Genomic DNA, 26,148 nt, shown 5'->3' on the forward strand with positions numbered 1-26,148 from the left:
CTTTGCAAAATTAAGATTTTTTTAAAAAAATATTTCCACAAAATTGTCATTGTAATAGGTTATTTCTCTCACATGGCATGTGTATACCACAAATAACACCTCAAAATAAATTCTGCTACTCCTGAGTATGGCAATACCACATGTGTGGGACTTTTCCACAGTCTAGCCACTTAGAGAGGCCCAATATGCAGGGAGCGCCATCAGGTGTTCTAGGGGCATAAATTACACATCTAACTTGTTAAATAACTATTACACTTTTGAAGGCCCTGGAGCACCAGGACAATGACACGTGACACTGACGTGGCACTGATGACAGATGGCACTTGTGACAGACCTAGCCGGGACAGAGGCAGTTGGAGGGGACTGAATGCCAGCCTCTTGGCTTGCGATTATGGGCCCTGGCATTTGGGGGAACGGTGCTCTTTGTGAGCTGTATGCCTGGGGACCCCTGAGGTGTTACTTGGATTCAGGTCCATGCCGCAATAGACTGAATCACACTGTTGGGACACAAACTGTTAGATGCCAACTTCATCAACTCAAGCCGCCTGTCGGTTGTGTAAAAGAGCATAATCTGGCATGTTAGAATATTCCACACAATGTTGTTGTGCTAATTAACCCTGTGTTGATGTTTATGGTAATATGGTAATGTGTATTGAATAGTCAGTCAGTGAGCTAGTCTGGGTCAATGATTAGATAATTAGCTCATACTAATTAGGTTAGGTTTTAGTCATCTTGCTGTATATATCTGTGGGAGATCTCAAATAAAAGGCTATTCCTGATGTACTCCAAGACTGGTGTTGTCTAGTTCTTGGGGGTTCCTATAGCCAGATCCATTGTTCCAGGATTTAGGAAGCGGTGTACTGACGGAAACACTCAAGCGGAGTGTGGGGGATAGGTTCCGTCACAGCACTGATACATGGCACTGATGGCAGATGGCACTAATATGAGGCACTGATGACACATGGCACTAACAGATGGCTAATACGTGGCACTGATGACAGATGGCAGACACATGGCACTGGGGACATGTGGGCACTTCATTTTCCACTGCAGTGTTCGTCTCTCCCTCCTCACACACTGTGTGAGGAGGGAGAGCCGGCAATGAGAGATGATCTCATATGTTTACATATGAGATCATCTCTCATTGGACACGCCGATCGCGCTGTAAACTGCTGCTGTGATTGGCCATTTACAGCGATCTGTGACTGACTGTGTCCAAGGGATATGGCCAGCACAGAATTTCCCTGATGCGTGCACGCAGGAGCCCGCATCGCAGAAGTAAACAGCAGGACATCCAGGGACGGCCTCCCGGCAATTGGCGTCTGCGCTGCAGCCGTTTTCGGCTATAGAGCGGACGCCTAGTGGCTAATAATAAAAAAAAGTATGCTGAATGTTTAACTGTATCAACATGAATGACTGTACAAAACATAGTTGAAGAACTTTTTCATTTTAAAATGTGCTGCCTAATAAGGGGGATAAGTTGTATGCCACCTTGTGGATTTACCTCTTTTTATTTACAATTTAAGTGCTTTGACAATGGACCTTCAGGTCTCCTCCACGTGGAGTGGTTTTCAGCTGCTCTGCCTGCCTCTCCTCTCTATTCAAGTTTGTATTATATCAACCCATTGGCAAAATTCAAAGTATAATATACTGTAAATGGACAGCAGAGAAGAGGGGCAGGCAGAGCAGGTGCTTGTATAACAATGAGTTTCTCCCAACCAGGATCAGGCTTGTAAAAGGTAAAACATATTTGGTGGATTATAGGCAGAAATTTTGATTGTGAGAATTTGGGAGTGAAACACTGCCTTCTAAAAAGTGAATACTCAACCTAAAGCTCATAGTAACAGTGGGCACTTATGAAACGCATTAAAATAAAAAAAATGCACCCATACCGATTATAAAAATGTGCGTTTAGAATTATTTTTGCATTGGAGCCTACAAAATATTGCAGCCACAATCAGTAGATCTCGAGTGCAATGCTCTGGTTCCTGCAAATTCTTTCTACAGCTCAGGGTCTGTACCAAAATATGGACCATCAGTGACAAGGCTGGAGGAAGTATCAATGGACTAAAAGTGTCCCACTGGTGTGACGATAGATGGGACCTGTAGTTTTTTCCATTCACATACATCTGTGAATGAATGATGTGGCTGTGGGGGTCGAGCAAAGTTAAATTTAAATAAATGATAGGTTGCTGTGGTTGGAAAAAAAAAACCATGGATTCCTTAAGGGGAGAAGGGGAGCTGCAGACTGTAACTTTATTTCATGTTTACACCCTGAATATGGGTGTAATATGAAACACTGACAGAAAGAGACTTTTAATTTTGAAAGGAAAAACTACAAGATTTGGGGCCAACTTAATATTTATTTTTTAGAAATAAACATATGATACATAACAAAAGTATTTCCGGAGCACTCATGTACAGTTCCTCTCATAAGTTTACATACCCTGGCAGAATTAATGATTTCTTAGCCAATTTTCAGAGAATATGAATGATAACACAAAAACTTCCCGATTGCTCTGATGCTGCGCCACCGCTAGACCCACTTTCTCCAATGGGAGAAAGACTTTCTTCTCTGTTGAAGATATCCTGTAACCCAGGTACTATACTTCCTGGGTTGGGATTAGCCGGGACTTGTCCAGATTGATCAGCCAAAAAGGACAGTCCTGAGACATGAAGCTCCACAGGTTGCGAACATGCTTGCTTCCTGTCTGGTAGGAAACACAAAATTGAAGGGGAAGGCCTGAGGACCACCTTTAAAAAATTTGGATGAATGTGTTTCCTGTCCCAGAGGGAGGAGCCCTATGTTTTAGAGGTTGCCCTGGAAGACAAAAAGGAGAAAAAAAAAAAAAGGCTTCTTCTTCGGCTCGTCCACTCTTGAATTATAAAATCTGTCAGGATCTTTCAATGGGTATAAATAATCACATTTTGTTGCCTTGCAACCTGAAATGAAGACAGACACTTTTTTTTCCCCTAGATAAACAGACTCAGTGCAACTTATAACATCCAAGTGAAAGATAGAACATCATATCAAGAAAAATAAAAAACAGAATCATCGAGCTGGAAAAGGGATCACCTTCTTCCTAAAAATGACTTGTAAACTTATTCAGGTGTAGCTAAATTAGTTTCTTAATGGTACACAAGGTGTGATCAGCTGGGGTCATTTTGATTAGCTCAGCATGAAAAGAGCTTTCCTGGGGCATTTCAGTCCCTAGTAGTGCATCTGAAGCAAACAACTATTGGTGGCAAGGCACTGTCAAAAGACCTCTGGGATAAAGTTGTAGACAGGCAGGAGATGGATACAAAAACACTTCAAAGGTTTTATCAATGCCTAGAAGCACAGCGAAGAATTAAGAAGTGGAAGATATTTGGTACAACAAAGACCCTCCCTGGATCAAGACGTCGCTCCAAACTAGATGAAAGAGCAAGGAGGACACTGCCAAGTGGCCTACGGCAACTCTAAAGCAGTTGCAGGAATTTATGAAGAGTGGCCATTGTGTGCATATGACAACAATATCACAAATTCTCCACGAACGTGGCTTGTATGGGAGGGTTTCAAGAAAAAAGCCCCTCCTCGAAAAAGGCCACATGCAATCATGACAGATTTGCCAAAACGCACCTTGAAGATTCTGAGGCCACATGGAAAACCCCCGTTAGAGACTTACCAGTAATGGTACTTCCATGAATATTCCAGGACAGCTACTTCAGATGATTGGCTCCACCCTCTACAGAAAACACAAATCCAATACAATTTTAAAAGCCCCCCCCCCTCTCTTCTGACCCTTGTTGTTTGAAGATCAAGTAAACCTCCACCAAAAGTGCACTCGACAGAGGAATAACAGAAACTCACTAAAACACCACCACCAGGTAAACAAAGGAGACCAGTGAATACAGACAAGGTTGGGAATATAGACGCTGTCCTGGAATATTCATGGAAATACCGCTACCAGTAAATCTGACGGGGGCTCCCCCCCCTCATCTTCCAGGATAGCTACTTGAGAGGATAAGCAAGATTCTATACCTTAGGGAGGGACGACAGCCTGAAGTACTTTCCTATCAAAGGAGAGGTCCTGGCTGGAGAGCAATCTGGATTCTATAATGCTTGATAAACGCATAAGGACCAGACAGCAGCTTTAGAAATGTCTTCCCATGATGCTCCAGCTCTTTCTGCCCATGATGCCGCCGTGCATCTCATTGCATGAGCTCTAATTCTAGGAGGGGTGTGACCTGACACTCAGTAAGCTTCATAAATAACTTCCTTAATTAATCTGGAACTTCTAGACGCTTTGGTCCCCTTCTTGGGGCCACTGAACAACACTTTGGGAGTATCTCCTAAACTCACTAGACCTTTCGAGAAAAAGCGGAAGGCATCTTTTCACGTCCAAAAAACTAAATCTTTCCTCTTCCGCATTCTTGGGGGGGAACAAAAACTAGAAATAACTACCTCCTGGTACATGTGAAAGCTGGAAGAAATTTTGGGAAGGAACGGGCTTAATCACTACCCTGTCCTCTAAAATCCTCAGGAAATGGTCCTTACAGGAAAGGGACCCTAGATCAGAAATCCTTCTCCCTGACGTTATAGCCAAAAGAAAATAAATCTTCAAGGAATTCAATTTCAGGGAAGCCTCAGAAGGAGCCCTAGTCTGAGCATTTAATACTAAACATCACATTCCGGGGAGGAATCCCTTTAACAGCCCTGGGTGTACGCCTAGATCTGTCTGAAAGGAACCTCCTAAAGAAAGGGTTCTCAGCTAGTCTTTTCTCTGTAATCAAATATAGGGCAGCAACCTGAACCCTAAGGGTGCTGACAGAAAGTCCTTTCTCCAATCCACTCTATAGAAAATCTAATATATAGGGAGTAGAAAATTAATCTATTCCTGTCTTCTGCCAGGAAACAAAAAGTTTTCCAAAAACGTTCCCATAGATCTTTCTTATCACCAAATTACAGCTGTTTAGGATATCTCAATAACCCTCTCTGAACACCCTCTTAGCTGTAGGACGTGCCGCTCAGCCTCCAGGCCGTCAAATGGAAGGTCTGAGGGTTTGGATGGAGAACTAGCCCCTGACGCAGAAGATCTCTCCGTTCCAGCAGGTACCAGGGGGGATTCTATTGAGAGAGCTATCAGCGAAGAGAGCCAACTCCTCCTGGGTCACCAAGGAGCAATCAGGATAACTTCTGCTTGGTCTAGGAGGTACCTGCCAACAAATGTGTATGTATTTGTGTCAAGCATACTTCTAAATTTCTGGCTACACAAAGGCCAGAGCTGGTTTAAGATTCCTAATGGCTGAGTCCCAAGCTCTGTGAAGAAGGATATCTCCTCTTTTATCCATCGGATCACTAAGCAAGCCCATATTGTCAAAACGCTAGGTCTGAGTTTTTTGAACATTTTGAAAGAGGTGCGTCTAGTTTAATATTTTTTTTCCATGGCTGTGCTGTGTCCGCTTCAAACAGAAACCTCCTTTTTAGGTTACCGGAAAAATAGGATTTTTTTGTACTCACCGTAAAATCTTTTTCTCTGTAATTCACCGACTGACACAGCTCATCTCTTTAGCCATTGGGTTGTTACGACACCTTTAGGAGAGGACTAGGCATAACATGTTAACATGTAATGAAAAAACTCAGAACTTCATTTCTGCCCAAGGGGCGGTCCCTTAGGTAACAACCCCTCAGCCTGCCATGCAGCTTCAGTACGTCAACAAGCAGTATAACGTAAAGAAAAATAGGAGGGGCGGATGCTGTGTCAGTCGGTGAATTACAGAGAAAAGGATTTTACGGCAAGTACAAATAAATCCTATTTTCTCTTATATTCACCGACTGACACAGCTCCTCTCTTTAGCTATTGGGACGTCCGCAAGCAGTGCCAAAATGAGGGGTGGGAAAACAGCATAAAACTTCATCCACCATGGCATGTGGGAACTAGTATAAAAACTTTACCCACAAAAAACGACAGTGTGTTGGATAACCAAACTTTTGTACCCACAAAAATCAGCCGATGCACTGACATCTGCCTTGTAGAATTTTGTAAAAGTGTGAACAGATGATCGAGTCGCCGATTTATACACTTGAGCGGCAGACGCTTGATGTCGGAAGGCCCAAGATGTTCTGATTGCTCTTGTGGAGTGGGCTGTGACAAGAAAGGGGGGCACCTGCCCCTTCAAGGCGTAGGCCTGTACTACAATCTGTCTGATCCACCTGGAAATGGTGGCCAACGAGACTGCCATGCCTTTTTTCGGACCAGCCACCGAAACAAACAAGAAGTCCGACTTCCGAAAGGGAGCCGTGGCAGACAGATACAACCTCAGAGCCTGAACCACGTCCAGGGCATGAAGGGCCACTTCCTTAGGATGTGACAGCTTAGGACACAGAGATGGTAACACAATGTCTTCATTGATGTGGAATGCCAAAACCACCTTCGGCAGAAAAGAAGTTTGCGGATGCAACACCGCCTTATCCTTGTGGATAACCAGATAGGGCTACTTGCAGGACAAGGCCACCAGTTCTGAAACACTCCTGGCAGATGTAATGGCCACTAGAAAGACCACTTTCTGGGAAAGAGTACACAGGGGAATCTTTCTGATGTTCTCAAATGGCGGTTTTTGAAGCTCCGATAACACCAGATTCAGATACCACGGGGGTAATGGTGGATGCACCGGAGGAACTACATGTCGGACCCCTTGAACAAAAGTACTCACTATAGAGTGAGACGCCAGGGGTTGCTGAAAAAAAAAGACAGACAGTCAAAGCTGATATTTGTCCCTTAATGGTGCTCAAAACCAATTTCTGGTCTTCTCCTTGCTGAAGAAACAGCAGGACCCTGGATATAGAAAAGGAGCGCGGATGCCACCCTTTCTCCTCACACATGGAGATGCAAGCCTTCCAGGTACGATGAAATATCTTCCGAGAAGAAGATTTCCGTGCTCTCAGCATAGTTGGATCGAGTCCAAAAGACCCCGGTTCCTCAATACCTGGCTCTCAATAGCCATGCCATTAAAACTAGCATGGTAAAGGAAGGATGGAGAATTGGACCTTGAAACAGAAGGTCTTCTTGCAACGGCAGTCGCCAAGAGGGCTTTTAGATCCAAGATTGGACGTACCCCTTCCTTCTTGGGGACTACAAATAGGTTTGAGTAGAACCCCTGGAAATGTTCCGAGTCAGGAACAGGTATTATCGCCCCACGACTCAGGTCCCTAAAAGGGCTTCTCAGCGAGCCGGGAGTATGGGTATGCTGGAGGGGAAGAATCTGTCTTGTGGCCAAGAGAGGAACTCTATCTTGTAGCCGGAGGAAATCAGATCGCAGACCCATTGGTCGGACAGCCGAGAGGTCCACCGGGCTGCAAACTCCTGAAGGCGAAGGTGAAACCTTCATGTGGTAGCACTTTTGCTCCCAGGCTTGTTAGGCTTGCGTTCCAGGGATGCTTTGGTCCTTCAGAAGTCGTTCTGTCGGGCTGGGGATGCTTGGTCGAAGCCCCGGGCGGATGAAAAAGCAGTTTTTGAGCTGAGAAAGAGGACCCTTGCCTACGGCGTGGCTCCTTAGCCTTCCTGGCCTGTGTGAGTAGAGTACCACCAGTGGCATTTTTAATAATGTCATCCAAAGAGGCTCCAAAGAGCCGGACTTCAAGGAAGGGAAGATCAGTCAGGGCTTTTTTGGATGCCTGGTCAGCAGACCAGCATTTTAACCAAATCAGGCGCCTCAGCACCACTGCTGATACTGAAGCCCTGGATAACAGAGGGAGGGTATCGAGGGCCGCGTCATAAAAACGTACTTAAGGCCTTGCACTAGTTGGTCTGCTAGTTCAACGCAGACAGAAGTCTATTGTTCCCCCAATTCACGGTGCAACAGTTTTGCCCACTCAGTGTCTGCGACACAAGTGCGGATGCCAGTACTGGTCGCATGGTCGACCCTACAAAACGTAAACAAGGAACGAGCCACTGCCTCTGCCTTCCTGTCCGTGGGATCCTTAAATGCAGGAGTCCCCTCTACTGGGATCGTGGTTACTTTGTTGAACCTGGATACTGGGGGGGGGGGGGGGTCCATGACCAGAGGAGCCAACCACTTTTTGAGAAGGCTTTCCTCAAAGGGGGGTAATGCACTGCCATGTATTTGGAGACCGAAAAGGTCCATTGCGGTCGACCCCATTCCTTGTCAATGAACTTATCAAAATAAGTCAGATACGGGAACACCTTAGGTGAACGGGCAGATACGGGAACACTTTAGGTGATATTTGTCCCTTAATGGTGCTCAAAACCAATTTCTGGTCTACTCCTTGCTGAAGTCCCTGGATATAGAAAAGGAGCGCGAGTGCCACCCTTTCTCCTCACACATGGAGATGTAAGCCTTCCAGGTATGATGAAATATCTTCCGAGAAGAAGATTTCCGTGATCTCAGCATAGTTGGATCGAGTCCGAAAAGGGGGTTAAGGGACTGCTACATCAGCAGAGGGATCTGCTGGCTCCTGAATATTCAGGGTATCACGCACAACTGTGATAAGTGCTCCAACAAGCGCTTTGTCGCGCGTGGACCCAGAAGGGGACTCATCCTCACTGTCCGAACGGACCTGGTCAGCCTCATCTGAAACGACAGAATAGTGGTCACCAGCCTCAGCAGGGCCCGAGTCTGCGTCAGAGCTCGCCCCGCGGGACAGGGCCGTGTTTTACCACCTTTGCGCCCACGCACAGGCTCCATCTTGGCAATGAACGAATTGAGGACCGCCGACAAAGCATCCAGAGGCACTGCACAGTCTGCAGGCGAACCGGTTGCAATTGCCTGGCTTTCGGGGGAAGAAACACTAGTTGCTGAAGCCATGCTGACCCTACCCTGTCTGCCACCTGATGGGGACTTAGGAGAGTGATGGTCCCACCCTCCTAATTGCTGCTGGCTGAGAGGCTCTTTCCCACAGGACTCACCACCCTCACTGGCTCTGCGCTGTCCAGCTAGTAAAGCCTGTGTCCCTTGTCAGCTCCCAGGTGCATAGGATACCACACTGCGCTGTCCAGAGATGCTGCCTATGGCGCTGAACTGATCCTCAACATGTTCAGACTCCAAGAAAATGGCCGCCGAGCGTCTAGTATAAAGGACATAAACTCAGGGAAAATGGCCGCCGAGCTACAGGAAAGCATGCGGCTCCTTGCCCTTACCTAAGATGGCCGCAGAACACTATATACCATGAGGGACAATGGTAGAGAAATGGCAGTGAACAGCGCTGCAGCGATCAACAGGCACAGTCACCAGACACCCCCCAGGGAGAGAACCACACACATCAGGGCACAGCCAGCCAGCGCAGACCCCCCAGGTCAGAGCCCCCTAGAGAGCCCCTGCATATGACACACACACACCGCTCAGCAGCCTAATGCAGCATCCCCCACAGGCGGGGGGGGGGGGGGGAGATAAGGACAGGGAGAGAAAAGAGAGGGAGGCGAGGGACCCCCGAATCGACCTCCCAGGGAATGCCCAGCTGCTCAGCCCCACCAAGGCTGGGAGAACTGTACTTACCAGTCCTGCAGACCTGGGAGACATTCCACCACAGACCGACTCTCCAATCAGTATGGGGTGGCTGCTGGCCCGGCACACTGTGACGCAGACATCAGTAGCCCGGTCATATGTGTGCATTAATGCTCACCGACCACCTCTGGAGCGGAGGCACGTTGTGGCCGACCCAGAGCGTAGCTCTGGTCTGCACACGCTCACTGGCCAGGCGGGGGAAGACTACAAGGATAAGGGTATCCAGCCTGTCACCCAGCTGGCTGGTGATAGCAGATCACAGGATCTGTAGTCTTGCGCAAAAAGAAAAGCTTTTGCAGAAAAAAAAAAACAACACAAAAAACACATGGACCGATGGGCCCGCAGGGTTCCTAGGTCCTTCTTCACGAAGCAAAATAAAACTGAGGGGTTGTTAAATAGGGGACCGCCCCTTGGGCAGAACTAGAAGTTCTGAGTTTTTCATTACATGTGAACATGTTATGCCTAGTCCTCTCCTAAAGGTGGCGTAACAACCCAATGACTAAAGAGAGGAGCTGTGTCAGTCGGTGAATATAAGAGAAAAAGGTTTTGCCACCTCAGCTTAATAGTATCAAGGGAACTATGCATGGGAAAAACCTCTAGCCTTTTTCTTATGCAAACCCTTGTATATAAGGTCATGAACGTAGTCAGCATTTTCTGACAGGAGACAACCGGGTCATCCTTAACTAAGCTGTCTATCCATGAGGAGCTCAATTTGTTGCCGCAAACCGCACATTTCCTTTTTAGTGGCTGCGCTTGGGCCACGTCCTGAGTCTTGGCCTTCAAGAGAACAAACGACCCCAATAAATTTTACACCACATACACCCCATAACACCCCATGCAGGAGAAAAGAAAAATGTGCTCCCTTCACCTACTCCCTGCTGGTTACAAGGGGGAGAACACTCACAGGATGTGTAAGCAAGTAAAATACACATCTTGTGAGGTGCTGGTGCCTGCTTCCACTGCCTGTGCAGGTATAGTAGAGGAGTCCATCCTGCTCCTGTAGTGGTCCGCAGCCTCTGCTGGGTTTCACTGTTTTTTAAAAAACCACCAGCCTCCCTGTTCGCGTCGTTTTGAGACCGGAACTAGCGTCTCCGTCACCCGCTGATGACGTCACACGCCCCAGAAGTAACCCCGCCGGGTACTTCCTGTGAGCCAGCTTGAAACGCAAGTTCCGTCCCTCCACACACGCAGCTTCTTCTCTTCCACTACATGCTCCAGCCAGGCTGTTTAGCAGAGAAAACAAGCCGACTGCCGCCATGCGGCTCGCAGGCAGGAGCTCAAACAAACACTGCGGTGCTGGCATTCCCCATGCACAGAGAAGCAGGCACAGCTGCCACAAACCTACTCCCCTGATGGATGTGCCGCTCTGGGACATAAGAAGGTAGGAATACCACCCCATCACCATAGGAGCCACGCGCAAGAGACTTAGAGGAACCAGTTCCAGGAAACATGTTGCACCCCGTCTGGAGGAAACACTAATACGGACATGGGGCCTGGAGGACCACCCTTTTATCTGGTGGGGGTTAGAATAGAAGGAAAAATGGATGGGCAAAATACTATCACATTCTTGAGGAAAATCTGCTGTCCTCTGCCAAAAAGTTGTCAATGAGAAGAAGGCTTACCTTCCAACATGACAATGACCCAAAGCACACAGCAAAAATGACCACACAGTAGTTGAAGGTGAAAAAATTGAATGCCCTTGCATGGCCTAGTCAGATCCCAAACCCATTGAAAATCTAAGGAATGACGTGAAGACTGCAGTACGCAAACAGTTACCATCAAATTTAACTGAATTTGAGCAGTTCTGCAAAGAAGATTGGCAAATATTGCAAAGTCTAGATGTGCAAAGTTAGTAGAGACATATCCCAATAGACTAAAGGCTGAAATTAAAGCAAACAAAATGCTTACACAAGGGGGTGATCCTTTTTCCAACAGTGATTCTGTTTTGAATTTTTTTTTTTTTTTTATTTCTCTCTCACATGTTGTTATATCTTTCACTTGGCTATTATAAAGTTGCACTGAATAAAATACAGCTGAATAAAACAAAAAAACTGTGTCTGCTTTCACATAAGGCTGCAAAGCAACAAGATGTGCTTATTATAAAAAACGGGAGCGATTCTATTCAATAGCCATTGTATGTACTGAAAAAAAAAAAAAAAAAAAAAAAAAAAAAGCAGACTTTCTTTTGCTGCCCCCAATTCATAAGATCTTGTCTAGATAGCTGCACCTTTTCTTCAATCTCCAAGGTACATAAATCGCTGGGAGCACAACCCATGGAAAGAGGATACTATAGAAGGACTCATGGACCATGTGTTACGTTGATATCAATTTATCAATTACATTTCTGTCATCTGGACTGGCATGGTAGAGGAGCTTGGTACATTTTTTTTTTTTTTTTCAAAAAAAACAAACAATACCACCATTTATAATCCTAAAAATTTACACGATCACATGATCCGCACATAATCACGTTTCTGGCCCTTGAAATCTTTGGAGATTCTAATTCATGCCTAGCTACTAACCTCTATCGCAAGGACACAGCAGGGAATATATTGCTACATGCAAGGGGCGCTCACTCCCCAACATTGGTTTTTAGTATTCCCTTGCGCCTAAGACGTAATTGTACACAATTACAAGATTGCAAATTCCAGGCAGCACAATTGCGCTCTCGGCTTCTCCTTAGAGTAGGGGTAGGCAACCTCGGCCTTCCAGACATTTTGAATCTACATGTCCCATGAAACATTGCAAGACCCTGACAATCACAGCCATGACTGCTAGAGACAGAGGCATGATGGGATTTGTAGTTTCACCACACCTGGAGTGCCAAGGTTGCCTACCCTGCCTTATATGAACACTCTACTATATAGGGCTCACACTTGAAATACTACTCCAACAGTCAGATTCATAACCCAATTTTCATCACAGGATCAGGAATTGCGAGGTATTCTTAAAAGACATTGGCACATTCTCCTACAGGATACCTATATTTCCAAATATATTAAAGGATATCCTGAGATGGTGTTCCGTAAGGCCCCCTTGATTAAAGACAAATTGACAACCAGTCACTATGTACCAAACTGTAAATATACAACACCCCAAGGTATCTACAGATGTCGAAAATGTGATCTGTGCCCCTGGGTCAACCAGGGTACACAGTTCAGATTACCAAATGGTGAATTTTAAACCCGGCTTTCATGCGGGATTGTGACACATAGGAGGTGATCTATTTGAGGTCTTGTCGACGTGAGTCCTTCTAACAAACACTGCGGTGCTGGCATTCCCCATGCACAGAGAAGCAGGCACAGCTGCCACAAACCTACTCCCCTGATGGATGTGCCGCTCTGGGACATAAGAAGGTAGGAATACCACCCCATCACCATAGGGGCACAGATCGAAAATGTGATCTGTGCCCCTGGGTCAACCAGGGTACACAGTTCAGATTACCAAATGGTGAATTTTAAACCCGGCTTTCATGCGGGATTGTGACACATAGGAGGTGATCTATTTGAGGTCTTGTCGACGCGAGTCCTTCTACGTTGGCAAGACAATCAGACCGCTATTATGCCTCCACTGACAAAATGATTACCCCAGTTAGTCAGCACCTTGACTTCTACCATTGCTTCGATACTTCTTGTGTATCTTTCATTGTATTGGAAAAGGTCCCCAAAGATCCCAGGGAAGGAACCTGGTATAAGACAATTCTCCAGAGGGAAACCCCCTGGATTGGGAGTGCTACATATCCACCAGGCCTCAACGAAGTCTGTTCCCATCAACCTTTTTTTATAAAATTACCAATTGACGCTGATAGGATTAGGTGCCTCTGTAAAATAACCCTGCTCTTATGAAAAGTTTAGAGCATGTTACGCAAGAGTTATATACCATCAATGTCTTAGTTTGACTTTACATCTATGTACCCTCTATCTAATGCCCTGACTTTTATATGCTTGCACTTTGGACCTATTACTTGTTTATTCTAGCCAAATATTCATAATTCAAACTATTGTTTGGTTATAATAATACGTATCACTTGTATGCATAGATCTCTTTTTGGATAGGAAGTTTGGTTAACCTGGATGGGTCATTGAGCCCCCTCCCCCTCTAGTGGTGTGGTAGATATGTGGCTGGTACTGCGGGTGGGTTTCCTCTTGCTTGCCCTCTGTGCGGTGTGAGGTGCAGCACACCCAGGCACCTCCAGAGGGAGCGGGGCCGTGCGATGCCAACCGCACATATGCGGCTGCCTTCTGGGGCGTGCACCTCCAGTCGTGCCAAATGACGCCACACGTGGGCGCTCACAGCAATGGACACCTCGGTTGGGACACATAAATTGAGAGACTGTACAGCGCATATAAATGTAAATAAATAAAAATGAATCGGTTAATAAAGTAACACAAAAGTCTATAAGTGAAAAAGCAAACAAGTGAAGTTATCAAGAAGAGTCCGCTTGTGCAGTGTGTCTTCAATCAACAAAACAGGTGATGACGTGATCCCTTCACCAATGAGCAAGATGGACTCTCACCTCAAATAATGGACCCCTGATATACCAGACAGGTCAAAAACGCATGTTCCCATCAAGGGTTAATCACAGCAATCAGCAAACGTAACAGCAGTACTCCAAGGATAAATCCTTTCTCATGTCCTCAAATCAATATGATTCCACATAGAAGTATAAAAAAACAGAATCTAGTGCTCTCCGTTTGAAACGAATTTATTAAAAAAGAAGCAGGAATAAAAATGGTACACTCACATTCTTATGCACTGATCTCCAGTGCCGAGTGATGGGCATAGAAACAAATACAATCCAGCGTCCATGCACGGATCAGTGTAACAGCTTGCGGATGACGTCACGGCTTAGGTCACGTGGTCCGTACGCGTTGCGTCCCCGAAAGTAGGCGGGACTTCATCAGCGGCGACGGCGTGACGTCGGACAGCCGCTTTTAAGCTAGTACACTGATAATTAGCCAATGGGGGAGGAAAATGTGCGCAAGTCAGCTAACCAGGGACAAACACATCGAGCGTGACCCCGGAAGCCTGATTTATGCCTAATGGATAACCAGAGAGAGAGGAGATATAAAATAACAGAAAACACCTAATATTAGAAAAAAAACCAGAGGGACACACAAAGATCGTGACATTCAGTAGTGATACACATACACTACACCTCCAGCTGCCCTCAAACAGAGCGTTTAATTAAGAAATAATAATTAAAACAACAATTAAAAAACAATTATGCAGTATTTAGCACATATGTGTCTCACAACTCATCAGAGCAACCCTGCTAAATATAAAACCACATAGCCGCCGACGTCATCCACCAACGACACTGATCCGTGCATGAAAAAAATATATACAGAAAAAATTATATACAGAGAAAATTGCAAAGAAGAAAAATAAAAAAAACAAAATAAAAATAAATATAAAATGAAAAAAAATAAATAATTTGTATATATAAAATTAACAAATTCATCTATCCGAAATAAAGCAATTTAAATCAAAATCAACGTTCAAGCCATTCGGGACGAGAACCCTCGTTTCATGAATCCAATATGACTCACGTCTACTTAATTGGCGTATGAAGTTACCTCCACGCCAATGTTTCGTAACCTTCTCAATCCCCCAGAAACTCAAACTTTTGGGATTCTGAGCATGTACCAGTTTGAAATGACGAGACACATTGTGTGTCTTAAGACCATTCTTAATGTTATTCACATGCTCACCTAACCTCACATGGAGGGGCCTGGACATCCTACCAATGTATTGGAGGCCACATCCACATTGGAGCATGTATACCACCCCTACCGTAGAGCATGTAATCAGTTGGTCGATCTTATACTCCCTATTGTTACTTGTAGCAACGAAAGATTTTCTCTTTTTTGTGTTACATCTGGAGTGTTTGCATGCTGTACACCGACCACACGCATAAAAACCAGACAAAAAGGAAAATAACCTACTTTCCCTTTGAACAGGAGGATCAATGACACTGGGGGCTATCTGATCACGTAACGAAGGAGCCTTTCTATAAATGAAAGAGGGACGTGCGGGTAGGAGAGGTCCTAATACACGGTCCTGTTTCAATATAAACCAGTTTTTAGCAACCAATTTTTCAAATTTCTTGTGCTGTACATTATAATCCAAAACCATTCTGAAGTTGACACCTTCTCCTATAGGTTCCTTCACTCTATCTCCAACTAGAAGAGATCTGTCCAACTGTTGGACTAAAGCAACTTCATTATCAAGGCCAGATCTATCATAGCCTTTTTCCTGAAATCTAGAGGAAAGAACTTGGGCCTGAAGCGCAAAGTCATCCACATTGGAACAATTACGCCTCAGTCTTACATACTGTCCTCTAGGGATATTGCACAACCAAGACTTATGGTGGCAACTCCCCAGAGGAATGTACGAATTGCGATCGGTTGGTTTGAAATAATTTTTCAATAACAACCCATCTTTATCTTTACTGATCTCAAGGTCCAAGAACACCATCCGTTCCTGACTGATATTCCAGGACAGCTGAATGTTCTTATTATTGGCATTCATAGTCCCAATAAATTTATCCAAACCAACCCGGTCACCCTCCCATATCATGATCAGGTCATCAATAAACCTTTTGTAGCAGATTAATTCCTGGGGGCGGCTACGGAAGACAGCATCCTCCTCCTTCCTTTTAAAAACCTCCAGGAACTTATTATCAGTATTTAGGGGGTTAAACGTAGATTTGTTGCGGAGATTAGAATGTTGGTTCTCAAATGTCTTTACCTGCTTAACTGGATTAGACAAAATTTGTCTAATCCAGTTAAGCAGGTAAAGACATTTGAGAACCAACATTCTAATCTCCGCAACAAATCTACGTTTAACCCCCTAAATACTGATAATAAGTTCCTGGAGGTTTTTAAAAATGTTGTAGTAAATGATTTAGATACATTAAAAATACGTAAAGTGAAAGACCCCCAGTATATTAAACTGGGTGTGGAATCTTTAAAAAGTAGGGATGATATCATCATACGCCCCGCTGATAAAGGTGGGGGGCTGGTTATTTTAGATAAGACCAAATATATCCGAAATGAACAGACTTATTAGTGACACTGACACATACCAAATTTTGAATAAAGGCCCCATGTTGCAGTATAAGGATGAATTACATTGACTAATAGAGGAAGGAAAAAATAAGAACATCCTAAATAAAAAAGAGGGACTCTATCTTGATCCGTTGTTTTGTAGAACCCCCATTATATATAGCCTGCTGAAGATACATAAGGATTGTGTTAATCCTCCCGGCAGGCCTATAGTTAATGGTATTGACTATTTCATCTAGGGTGGGTCAATATATTGACAGTTTTTTGCCGCCCTTAGTGTTGAAAACCAGGGCATTCCTCAAGGATACCAAACACATTATTCAAATTCTTGAATCACTAGAATGTTCGGCATCTTGCTTTCTTGTGACTGCTGATGTTGGCTCTCTTTATACAATTATTGGGCATAATGATGCGCTGGCTTCAGTCCAGTGGGCCATGTCTAAATTTTCTGATCTTACTGATGGCCATAAAAAGTACCTCCGAAAGTGCTTAGACTTTTGTTTGACTAGAAATTATTTTTGGTTCAACCATCAGTTTTATTTACAAACAAGAGGGGTTGCTATGGGTGCCATGTTCGCTTCCAGTGTGGCCAATTTATTTATGGCCCACTGGGAGGAGGATGCTGTCTTCCGTAGCCGCCCCCAGGAATTAATCTGCTACAAAAGGTTTATTGATGACCTGATCATGATATGGGAGAGTGACCGGGTTGGTTTGGATAAATTTATTGGGACTATGAATGCCAATAATAAGAACATTCAGCTGTCCTGGAATATCAGTCAGGAACGGATGGTGTTCTTGGACCTTGAGATCAGTAAAGATAAAGATGGGTTGTTATTGAAAAATTATTTCAAACCAAACGATCGCAATTTGTACATTCCTCTGGGGAGTTGCCACCATAAGTTTTGGTTGTGCAATATCCCCAGAGGACAGTATGTAAGACTGAGGCGTAATTGTTCCAATGTGGATGACTTTGCGCTTCAGGCCCAAGTTCTTTCCTCTAGATTTCAGGAAAAAGGCTATGATAGATCTGGCCTTGATAATGAAGTTGCTTTAGTCCAACAGTTGGACAGATCTCTTCTAGTTGGAGATAGAGTGAAGGAACCTATAGGAGAAGGTGTCAACTTCAGAATGGTTTTGGATTATAATGTACAGCACAAGAAATTTGAAAAATTGGTCGCTAAAAACTGGTTTATATTGAAACAGGACCGGGTATTAGGACCTCTCCTACCCGCACGTCCCTCTTTCATTTATAGAAAGGCTCCTTCGTTACGTGATCAGATAGCCCCCAGTGTCATTGATCCTCCTGTTCAAATGGAAAGTAGGTTATTTTCCTTTTTGTCTGGTTTTTATGCATGTGGTCGGTGTACAGCATGCAAACACTCCAGATGTAACACAAAAAAGAGAAAATCTTTCGTTGCTACAAGTAACAATAGGGAGTATAAGATCGACCAACTGATTACATGCTCTACGGTAGGGGTGGTATACATGCTCCAATGTGGATGTGGCCTCCAATACATTGGTAGGATGTCCAGGCCCCTCCATGTGAGGTTAGGTGAGCATGTGAATAACATTAAGAATGGTCTTAAGACACACAATGTGTCTCGTCATTTCAAACTGGTACATGCTCAGAATCCCAAAAGTTTGAGTTTCTGGGGGATTGAGAAGGTTACGAAACATTGGCGTGGAGGTAACTTCATACGCCAATTAAGTAGACGTGAGTCATATTGGATTCATGAAACGAGGGTTCTCGTCCCCGAATGGCTTGAACGTTGATTTTGATTTAAATTGCTTTATTTCGGATAGATGAATTTGTTAATTTTATATATACAATTTTTTTTTTTTATATATTTTTTTTTTCCATTTTATATTTATTTTATCTTATTTTTATATTTATTTATTTTTTCTTCTTTGCAATTTTCTCTCTATATAATTTTTTCTGTATATATTGTTTTTTTCATGCACGGATCAGTGTCGTTGGTGGATGACGTCGGCGGCTATGTGGTTTTATATTTAGCAGGGTTGCTCTGATGAGTTTTGAGACACATATGTGTCCCCACTTCAGTGCTAAATACTGCATAATTGTTTTTTAATTGTTGTTTTAATTATTATTTCTTAATTAAACACTGTTTGAGGGCAGCTGGAGGTGTAGTGTATGTGTATCACTACTGAATGTCACGATCTTTGTGTGTCCCTGTTTTTTTTTCTAATATTAGGTGTTTTCTGTTATTTTATATCTCCTCTCTCTCTGGTTATCCATTAGGCGTAAATCAGGCTTCCGGGGTCACGCTCGATGTGTTTGTCCCTGGTTAGCTGACTTGCGCACATTTTCCTCCCCCATTGGCTAATTATCAGTGTACTAGCTTAAAAGCGGCTGTCCGATGTCACGCCGTCACCGCTGATGAAGTCCCGCCTACTTTCGGGGACGCAACGCGTACGGACCACGTGACCTAAGCCGTGACGTCATCCGCAAGCTGTTACACTGATCCGTACATGGACGCTGGATTGTATTTGTTTCTATGCCCATCACTCGGCACTGGAGATCAGTGCATAAGAATGTGAGTGTACCATTTTTATTCCTGCTTCTTTTTTAATAAATTCGTTTCAAACGGAGAGCACTAGATTCTGTTTTTTTATACTTCTATGTGGAATCATATTGATTTGAGGACATGAGAAAGGATTTATCCTTGGAGTACTGCTGTTACGTTTGCTGATTGCTGTGATTAACCCTTGATGGGAACATGCGTTTTTGACCTGTCTGAGATATCAGGGGTCCATTATTTGAGGTGAGAGTCCATCTTGCTCATTGGTGAAGGGATCACGTCATCACCTGTTTTGTTGATTGAAGACACACTGCACAAGCGGACTCTTCTTGATAACTTCACTTGTTTGCTTTTTCACTTATAGACTTTTGTGTTATACGCACTTTATTAACTGATTCATTTTTATTTATTTAAATTTATATGCGCTGTACTGTTACTTTTTACTTTGTTATGTGGGATTTGGTATTTTGACCTATAGTATTCTAGCTGCATTTTTTTCACTTTTTTTTCATTATTTCACCATTTACTATTATTGTGTTCAGCGCTGATTGATTTTCGATTACATAAATTGAGAGACGACCAGCTGGGACTCAGAGAGACCCGCTGGTGCATCTGACTGACATGGTGCTAACGCTAGAGAGATGGTAGAAGCACACTCTTCGCTAAGACATCCATGGTAAGCAGCCTTTTATAAGGCTGACCTGACCCTGTGGACTCTGCTCTGTGAAAAAAAGATAAAACAGCAAAGTGTATACTCACAAACGAGTATTGATAGAAGGCATAATCAATAAAGCAAATCCACTGTTCTGAACATCGACAAGCCAGGACCTGATGTTGAGTGGATTGAACGAAAGCTCAAGAAGGCCGATGCATTTCAGGGGAGAACCCCTTTCCTCAGAGCCTAAACGTGCAAATAATTTCAGAATAGTGGATTTGCTTTGATTATGCCTTCTATCAATACTCATTCGTGAGTATACACTTTGCTTTTTTATATATGAATAAAGCTTTACTAGTGGTAATGCACTAGGTCGGTGCACCCTCCTCCTTTTCTTTTTTTCCTTTAGTGTATGAATACCCATTATTCAGAGGAGGACTGCAAGACATCAGGCATTACTATATGAAGCTGGTCACATCACGCATTGAGGAACTAGACACCAAAGTGCAGGAGAGATTTTTTTGTGTTCGTTTGACCCTGCTCTGTGGCCGCCTTGTAATGATTTTTACGGTCTGGTTCTAAGCATGTCAATGCATGCGTTTGATACCCACAGAGGGAGGACCCTGGCCATAAAATACTATACTACAGGGTTATTTGACACTAGCCAAAATATTTGGTTCTAATAATACAATAAAAGCACGATATTGATGATAATCTGTCTATACATCTTTTTTTTTTAAATTTCAATAAAAATAGTTTGTTTAAAAAAAAAAAAAAAAAAAAAAGTATCTCAAATGTGGTGCCATTAAAGTACAATTTTTCTCCCATTTACCCAATATCTTGATATTTTGGACAGGGCACAGTATACCCATACATGTCCACAGTACCACTCTGCGCTGACATGATTTTTTTTGAATGATGCTTTTAGCAAATCGTCCATGTCTTCTATGGGATAATGTGTATTTAGATACCTTGGAGGACACATCATCATACCGGGTTCAGCTTCTCTAGATGAATCTGCTTCTGAGGATGAGAAGGCAACTGATGCCTCTAACATTCTCCCTAGGCAAAACTTCCACAAACACTTACAAAGTAGCAGCTGTCAAGGACTTAGGCTGACTAGGAGGAAATGAAGAAGAGGTCTTCAAATCCACAAGTAAAGACGGAAGAGAAGGCATGGAATGTGGAGGCCAATTTTTCTTTTCTGAAGATAGTAGCTTGCTACAAGATATAGTGTTTTTTGCTTGATTAGGTTATTTATTCAAGAGCGAAAAAGTGTATCCTGTCCCAGTGGGTGGAACGCTTTGTCTCATGGGCTGTCCTGGAAGGCAACTTGGGAAAACATGCAGAAAAGCCCAAATTGACATCTACAGGCCAAAAAGATGATTAAATATTTCTATGCAATATGATTACCCAATTAAAAAATATATTTTAGTCCACACCATTATAAAGAAATAAAATATATACAGAGCCATTACTCTTCTCCTTCAACACGTACCTGATAAGCAAAAATCCAGTATGGAAGTGTTTGTAATAGACAGAAATAATGCGGCTGTACAGGTCTTCAGCTTTCTGTAGTTACAATGATCGTTCTGAAAAGTTGTTTGCTCTGCAGCCTCAAATGAATCAACTGCCACGGTTCCAGAACAGTTAACAGGACCTGTATGGGTTATTGGGATAATAAAACGTTAGCTAGATCTTTATATTTGTAATATCACTGCATTGCACAGGTTATAAAACAAAGAGGAAAGCTGATAGTTCTGGACCCATAGGCTTATTTTACTGGTATTGTTATCTTGAGGTATTAATGTTGGTGTAAATGATCTGGTTCCTGGGCAGGTGGCTTCTACACCCCAGAGGATCGCTACAGTCTCCTTGGCTTGTAGTGTGACAAACAACAAGTTGCTGAAGCGCTAGAAACTATCAGTAAGACCCCTTTCACACCACACCGCCCATAGCGTGGGCGGTAAAACGGCGCAATTTTTAGCGGCGTTTTACCGCCGGATTTGCGGCGGATTTCGGCCGCTAGCGGGGCACTTTTACCCCCGCTAGCGGCCGTGAAAGGGTTAAAACCACCGGCAATACTCCGCAATAGCAACGTTTTGCCGGTGGTATTACAGCGCTGCCCCATTGATTTCAAAGGGGAGGAGCGGTAAACACACCGCTCCTTCACCGCTCCAAAGAAGCTGCTGGCAGGACTTTTCCCTGACGTCCTGCCAGCACACCGCTGTAGCGTGAAAGCCCTCGGGCTTTCACACTACAGACAATGGTGCAGCTTCTTTAGGGCGGATTGCAGGCGCTATTTCTAACGCTATAGCGCCTGCAAAACGCCCTGGTGTGAAAGGGGTCTTATATGTGGATAAAAATGATACCCAGTGCCGCTGCCAACCACTGGAGAAATGGGAAACAGAAATCAAAAGACAAAAAAAAACAAAAAAAGCAGCGCTCTATGGGTAGGAGCCAAAATTATATAATATCTATCTTTTTATATACACACATACATACATGAACCATGGACTGCATTCAAAATTAGTTTATTGCACTGTAGACAGTTACCCGTCAAATTACAAAAGGCTGTTAGTGCTGGTATAAACTGCAGCAGATAATAAAAATCATATAGCTATGTAACTGTATTATGTTAAAAAACGGTACCACCATAATGTATGGGTGAAAAGGGGTTAAATGCTCAGGAGGCTCGGCAATCACACCTGGAGAAAGATCATTCCAAAGCGTGTGAGGAATAGTATTTTCCCGATGGAAGAAAATGGGGTAATGGACCGCCTTTTACTTCTGACGCGAAGTCAGGTTCTATTAGAATCCAGAGGATTACCGTGTGAGCAGGGAGACACAGACTGGCTGCCATGATGGCTGGAACTGACCTCTGTGATCCAACAGCGTTGTACCAAGCTGTTTGGGTGTAGTGTGTCTGCCAGTGCTGGAGGATGGAGCCGGGGAAGCCAAGCGTAGCTACAGGAGCCGGACACACAAGATGACGTCAGCGCTATTCCGGAAGCAGGAACCCCGTGTATGTCTGTATTTCATCATAATACAGTTACATAGCTATATGCTTTTTATTATCTGCTGCAGTTTGTACCAACACTGTTGTACTTTGCTGGGTAACTTTCTACAGTGCAATAAACTCATTTTGAATCCAGTCCATGGTGTATGTATATGTATATATATATATATATATATATATATATATATATATATATATATATATATATATATATATATATACACACACATACATACACACACATACACATATATATATATATATATATATATATAATATATGTTGGCTCCTACCCATAGAGCGCTGCTTTTTTTTGTCTTTTGATTGGCTTGTAGTGTAACATAACAAGGTTGAAATTTAAGCGCCACGCCACTGCCATAGTCAATGTGCCTGTGAAATTATGGCTAGGGGATAAAACACCTTTTTAGGCACATTGTGTAATCATTTAGGCCTCATTCACACTGGCATTGTCAAACCTGTGTGTTTAGAGGACATTTCTAAATGCATATAAATGCATGTAATGATTGTTCAGTGGTGTCATTCACACTGAGCACTTAAGTGCATTTAGGTGTAATCAGTATAGATGTGTTTAGAGAAAACAGAATTATGTGGGTCCAGGATCTAACTATACACGTTGGAAGCAGATAAATGCATGCAAATGTTGTCTATGCTTCCCAGATCGCCTCTCCTATACTGTATATAGAAAAACTAAAATTCAGGAGTGCCATTGAGATTGAATCTTTATACACATGTGCGTTTGGGTCTACTACATTTTCTGCAGCTAAAAATGCTAGAAAGGTGTTTTTTAAAGTGATTTCTCAGCAGAATAAAGCATGAGAAAATGGATGGATGTGGGATTTTGCTTTGTATATTATTAACAAATTCAATAGTGTTTTCAGTTTGTGATGATCAGACACAGTTAAAGTAGTAGCAAACCTACTTTTTCATCTTTTACCTGTAGGTACTGTGAATATGTTCCTTAACATGCACTATTTAGGAGATATTCAGAGTGCAGGCAGCTGGTGATGTCACCAGGGCATGCACTCTGAAGGTCAATTATACCATTCTGGACCTTCAGAGCTCATGCCATAAATGGTGGTAAAGAGGTCATTGTGCCCCCGGCCACTCATGTATCTGGAGGACCCAAACCCGCAAGCAAGACCAGGTGAAGATGGAAGCCCGCCCATCGGTGACAGCGCGGCACTGGAGGGCTTCATTTTAAGGCAAATTTATCATAATGTGCTAGTATGTGATGCATACTAGCACAATATGACATTGCCTAGCAGAGTTTTTTCCTTTAACAGGCGGTTTACTACCACTTTAAGGGAATCCCTTGGGGACCCCCAGGTCACCATAACTAGTGTCCCTATTGGAAGATTTCTCCTCTATTACTTTTCTGGGGACAACCCAAAATTTGGGATTCTCTTTTACTTTCAATGACAAAGGGAAATGAGGGCATTCACAGGAGTGACGTTATCGTGCCCTGGGCAACTCATGTAGCTGGAGGCTGCAAACCTAGAAGACAAACGCCCTCTCAGCGGTGACAGTGCTAAACTGGAGGGCTTCGTTTTAAGTTAAGTCTCTCACAATGTGCTAGTAGAGTGACGGCAAACCTTCGCACCCCAGATGTTTTGGAACTACATTTCCCATGATGCTCACCTACACTGCAAGGTGCATGAGCATCATGAAAAATGTAGTTCCAAAACATCTGGGGTGCCAAGGTTTGCCGTCACTGTGCTAGTATGTGTTTTTATTATTATTATTCCACTTCTAAAAGAGCACTTTCCAGACCCATATCAAATCTTTGGGTGCACTTGCAGTCAGGTAACATTTGATCACCTTTGATCTGCCATATTTAGGTCTAATAAAAACAAACACAAAAAAGGGGGGGGGAGAATAGACACAGACCTTTTGCATTTTGTTCACACCTGGATGTATGCCTGATCAGGTCCGTCTTAACTGTTAGTCCTTGTACACGCGGTCAGAGATTCCGACGGAATGTGTCCTATCGGACCGTTTTGTCGGATATTCCAACTGTGTGGTGTCCATCGGACTGTTTCCATCAGAATATCCGACGGACCAACTTGCCGGTAAAATTTTCCGACAAAATGCTCCGATCGGACATACTCCGATCATGTGTAGCCTACTCCGACAGACAAGGTGCCACGCATGCTCAGATCAAATTCCTAGACCAAAGCTATTGGCTACTAGCCTGAATGTAGTCCTAAACGAAATAATGTCATCACCTTATGTACAATCGGATTTTCCGACAACTTTGTCCGACCATGTGTATGCAACAGTTTCGGACAAAATCCGTCGGATTTGGATGCCGGAATGTCCGACCGTGTGTACAAGGGCTAAGGTTGACCTGTTTAGACCGCTGGCCAGGGGCAGACTGACAACTCATGGGGCCCCTGGGCAATAGGCTAGAGCCTAGCCTAGAGGCGATTCAGTTCGCATTGTGCGCTATACAAGTATTTCATTCATTCATAGGAGATTATGGGGCCACACCGTATACACAGACATGTTTCTATTGGCTGAGAAGCTACTGGAGAGGTGGGGCAGCTATAATCTCTGCATTTTTAGACCAAAAGGATGTCGGTAAGGGACATTTCAGAGACAGATGTAAAAAAGCAAACTGATCTTTACATACTGTCCCTGGTTTTACTGAGGCTGGCAACCCTGATGGGGCCGCCTAGTGGCCCGGGGCCCTCGGGCAGTGCCCGAGTGGCCAAATGGTCAGTCCGCCCCTGCCGCTGGCATAAAAGACACCTTTGGCCTCATTCACACGGTATTATAATACCAGTTTTGGCAAATAATCCAGCGTATTCCTGAGGCCGGGTGTGCAGGTGGATGTGGATAGTTGTGGTCATTCTGCAGAAAGCAGTGTCCAAGTACACATCTTTGGTACAGACAATCGCCTCTGAATGCACAGCTTGCAGCTTTTGGTATAAAGAGGTGAATGTCATTTCGATGCTGATCTACTATAAATGGAGCATTAGCTGAGATCCTGCACGCACCATGGCACCCAGAACTATGTATAAAACGAAGGAAGCAATGACAAAGCATGAGCCCAATGTCATCCTCAGTAGACGGGGCCCGTGCACAGACATAGCACTCTCCATCACAGAGCAATCACAGCTCGTGGGCGATCGGTGTGTCCGCACTATTACCCGGTGCCCCCTGCTCACCCACTCTCCCACCCGGATCAGCTCACGTGACATGAAGGGTCGGCTCTGCGGCGTGCTCTCATCCCATCGCGCTATATCTCGCCCCGATATCACGTCCCGCTGCTCTTCCGGGATCCGGATCCAAACGTCACTATGGCTCAGCTGTCACCCGGGCCACGTGATTCGATCCGCG

At 43.9% G+C, this 26,148-nt stretch overlaps 1 protein-coding gene across 2 annotated transcripts in view; it reads right to left on the bottom strand.

The window, feature by feature from the left end:
• Nucleotides 1-26,145, bottom strand: part of ABHD13 (abhydrolase domain containing 13) — a 34,383-nt gene extending 8,238 nt beyond the window's left edge. The window contains exons 1-2 of one of the 2 annotated variants that reach the window (XM_077482908.1): nucleotides 26,003-26,145; nucleotides 21,265-21,426 (exon numbers count right to left, since the gene is read on the bottom strand). In XM_077482908.1, the coding sequence (XP_077339034.1) occupies nucleotides 21,265-21,426; nucleotides 26,003-26,009 (169 nt within the window). In that variant the 5' untranslated portion in view covers nucleotides 26,010-26,145. Of the gene's footprint in view, nucleotides 1-21,264; nucleotides 21,427-25,976 lie in introns of both variants that reach the window. The other variant, XM_077482909.1, reaches the window with a different exon arrangement.
• Between the last annotated feature and the right edge of the window lie 3 nt (nucleotides 26,146-26,148).

Source organism: Lithobates pipiens, unplaced genomic scaffold (assembly GCF_037356315.1).
Source record: "Lithobates pipiens isolate NorthernLeopardFrog02 unplaced genomic scaffold, aLitPip1_a1.2 Scaffold_16, whole genome shotgun sequence".
In the NCBI taxonomy this organism is placed as follows: domain Eukaryota; kingdom Metazoa; phylum Chordata; class Amphibia; order Anura; family Ranidae; genus Lithobates; species Lithobates pipiens.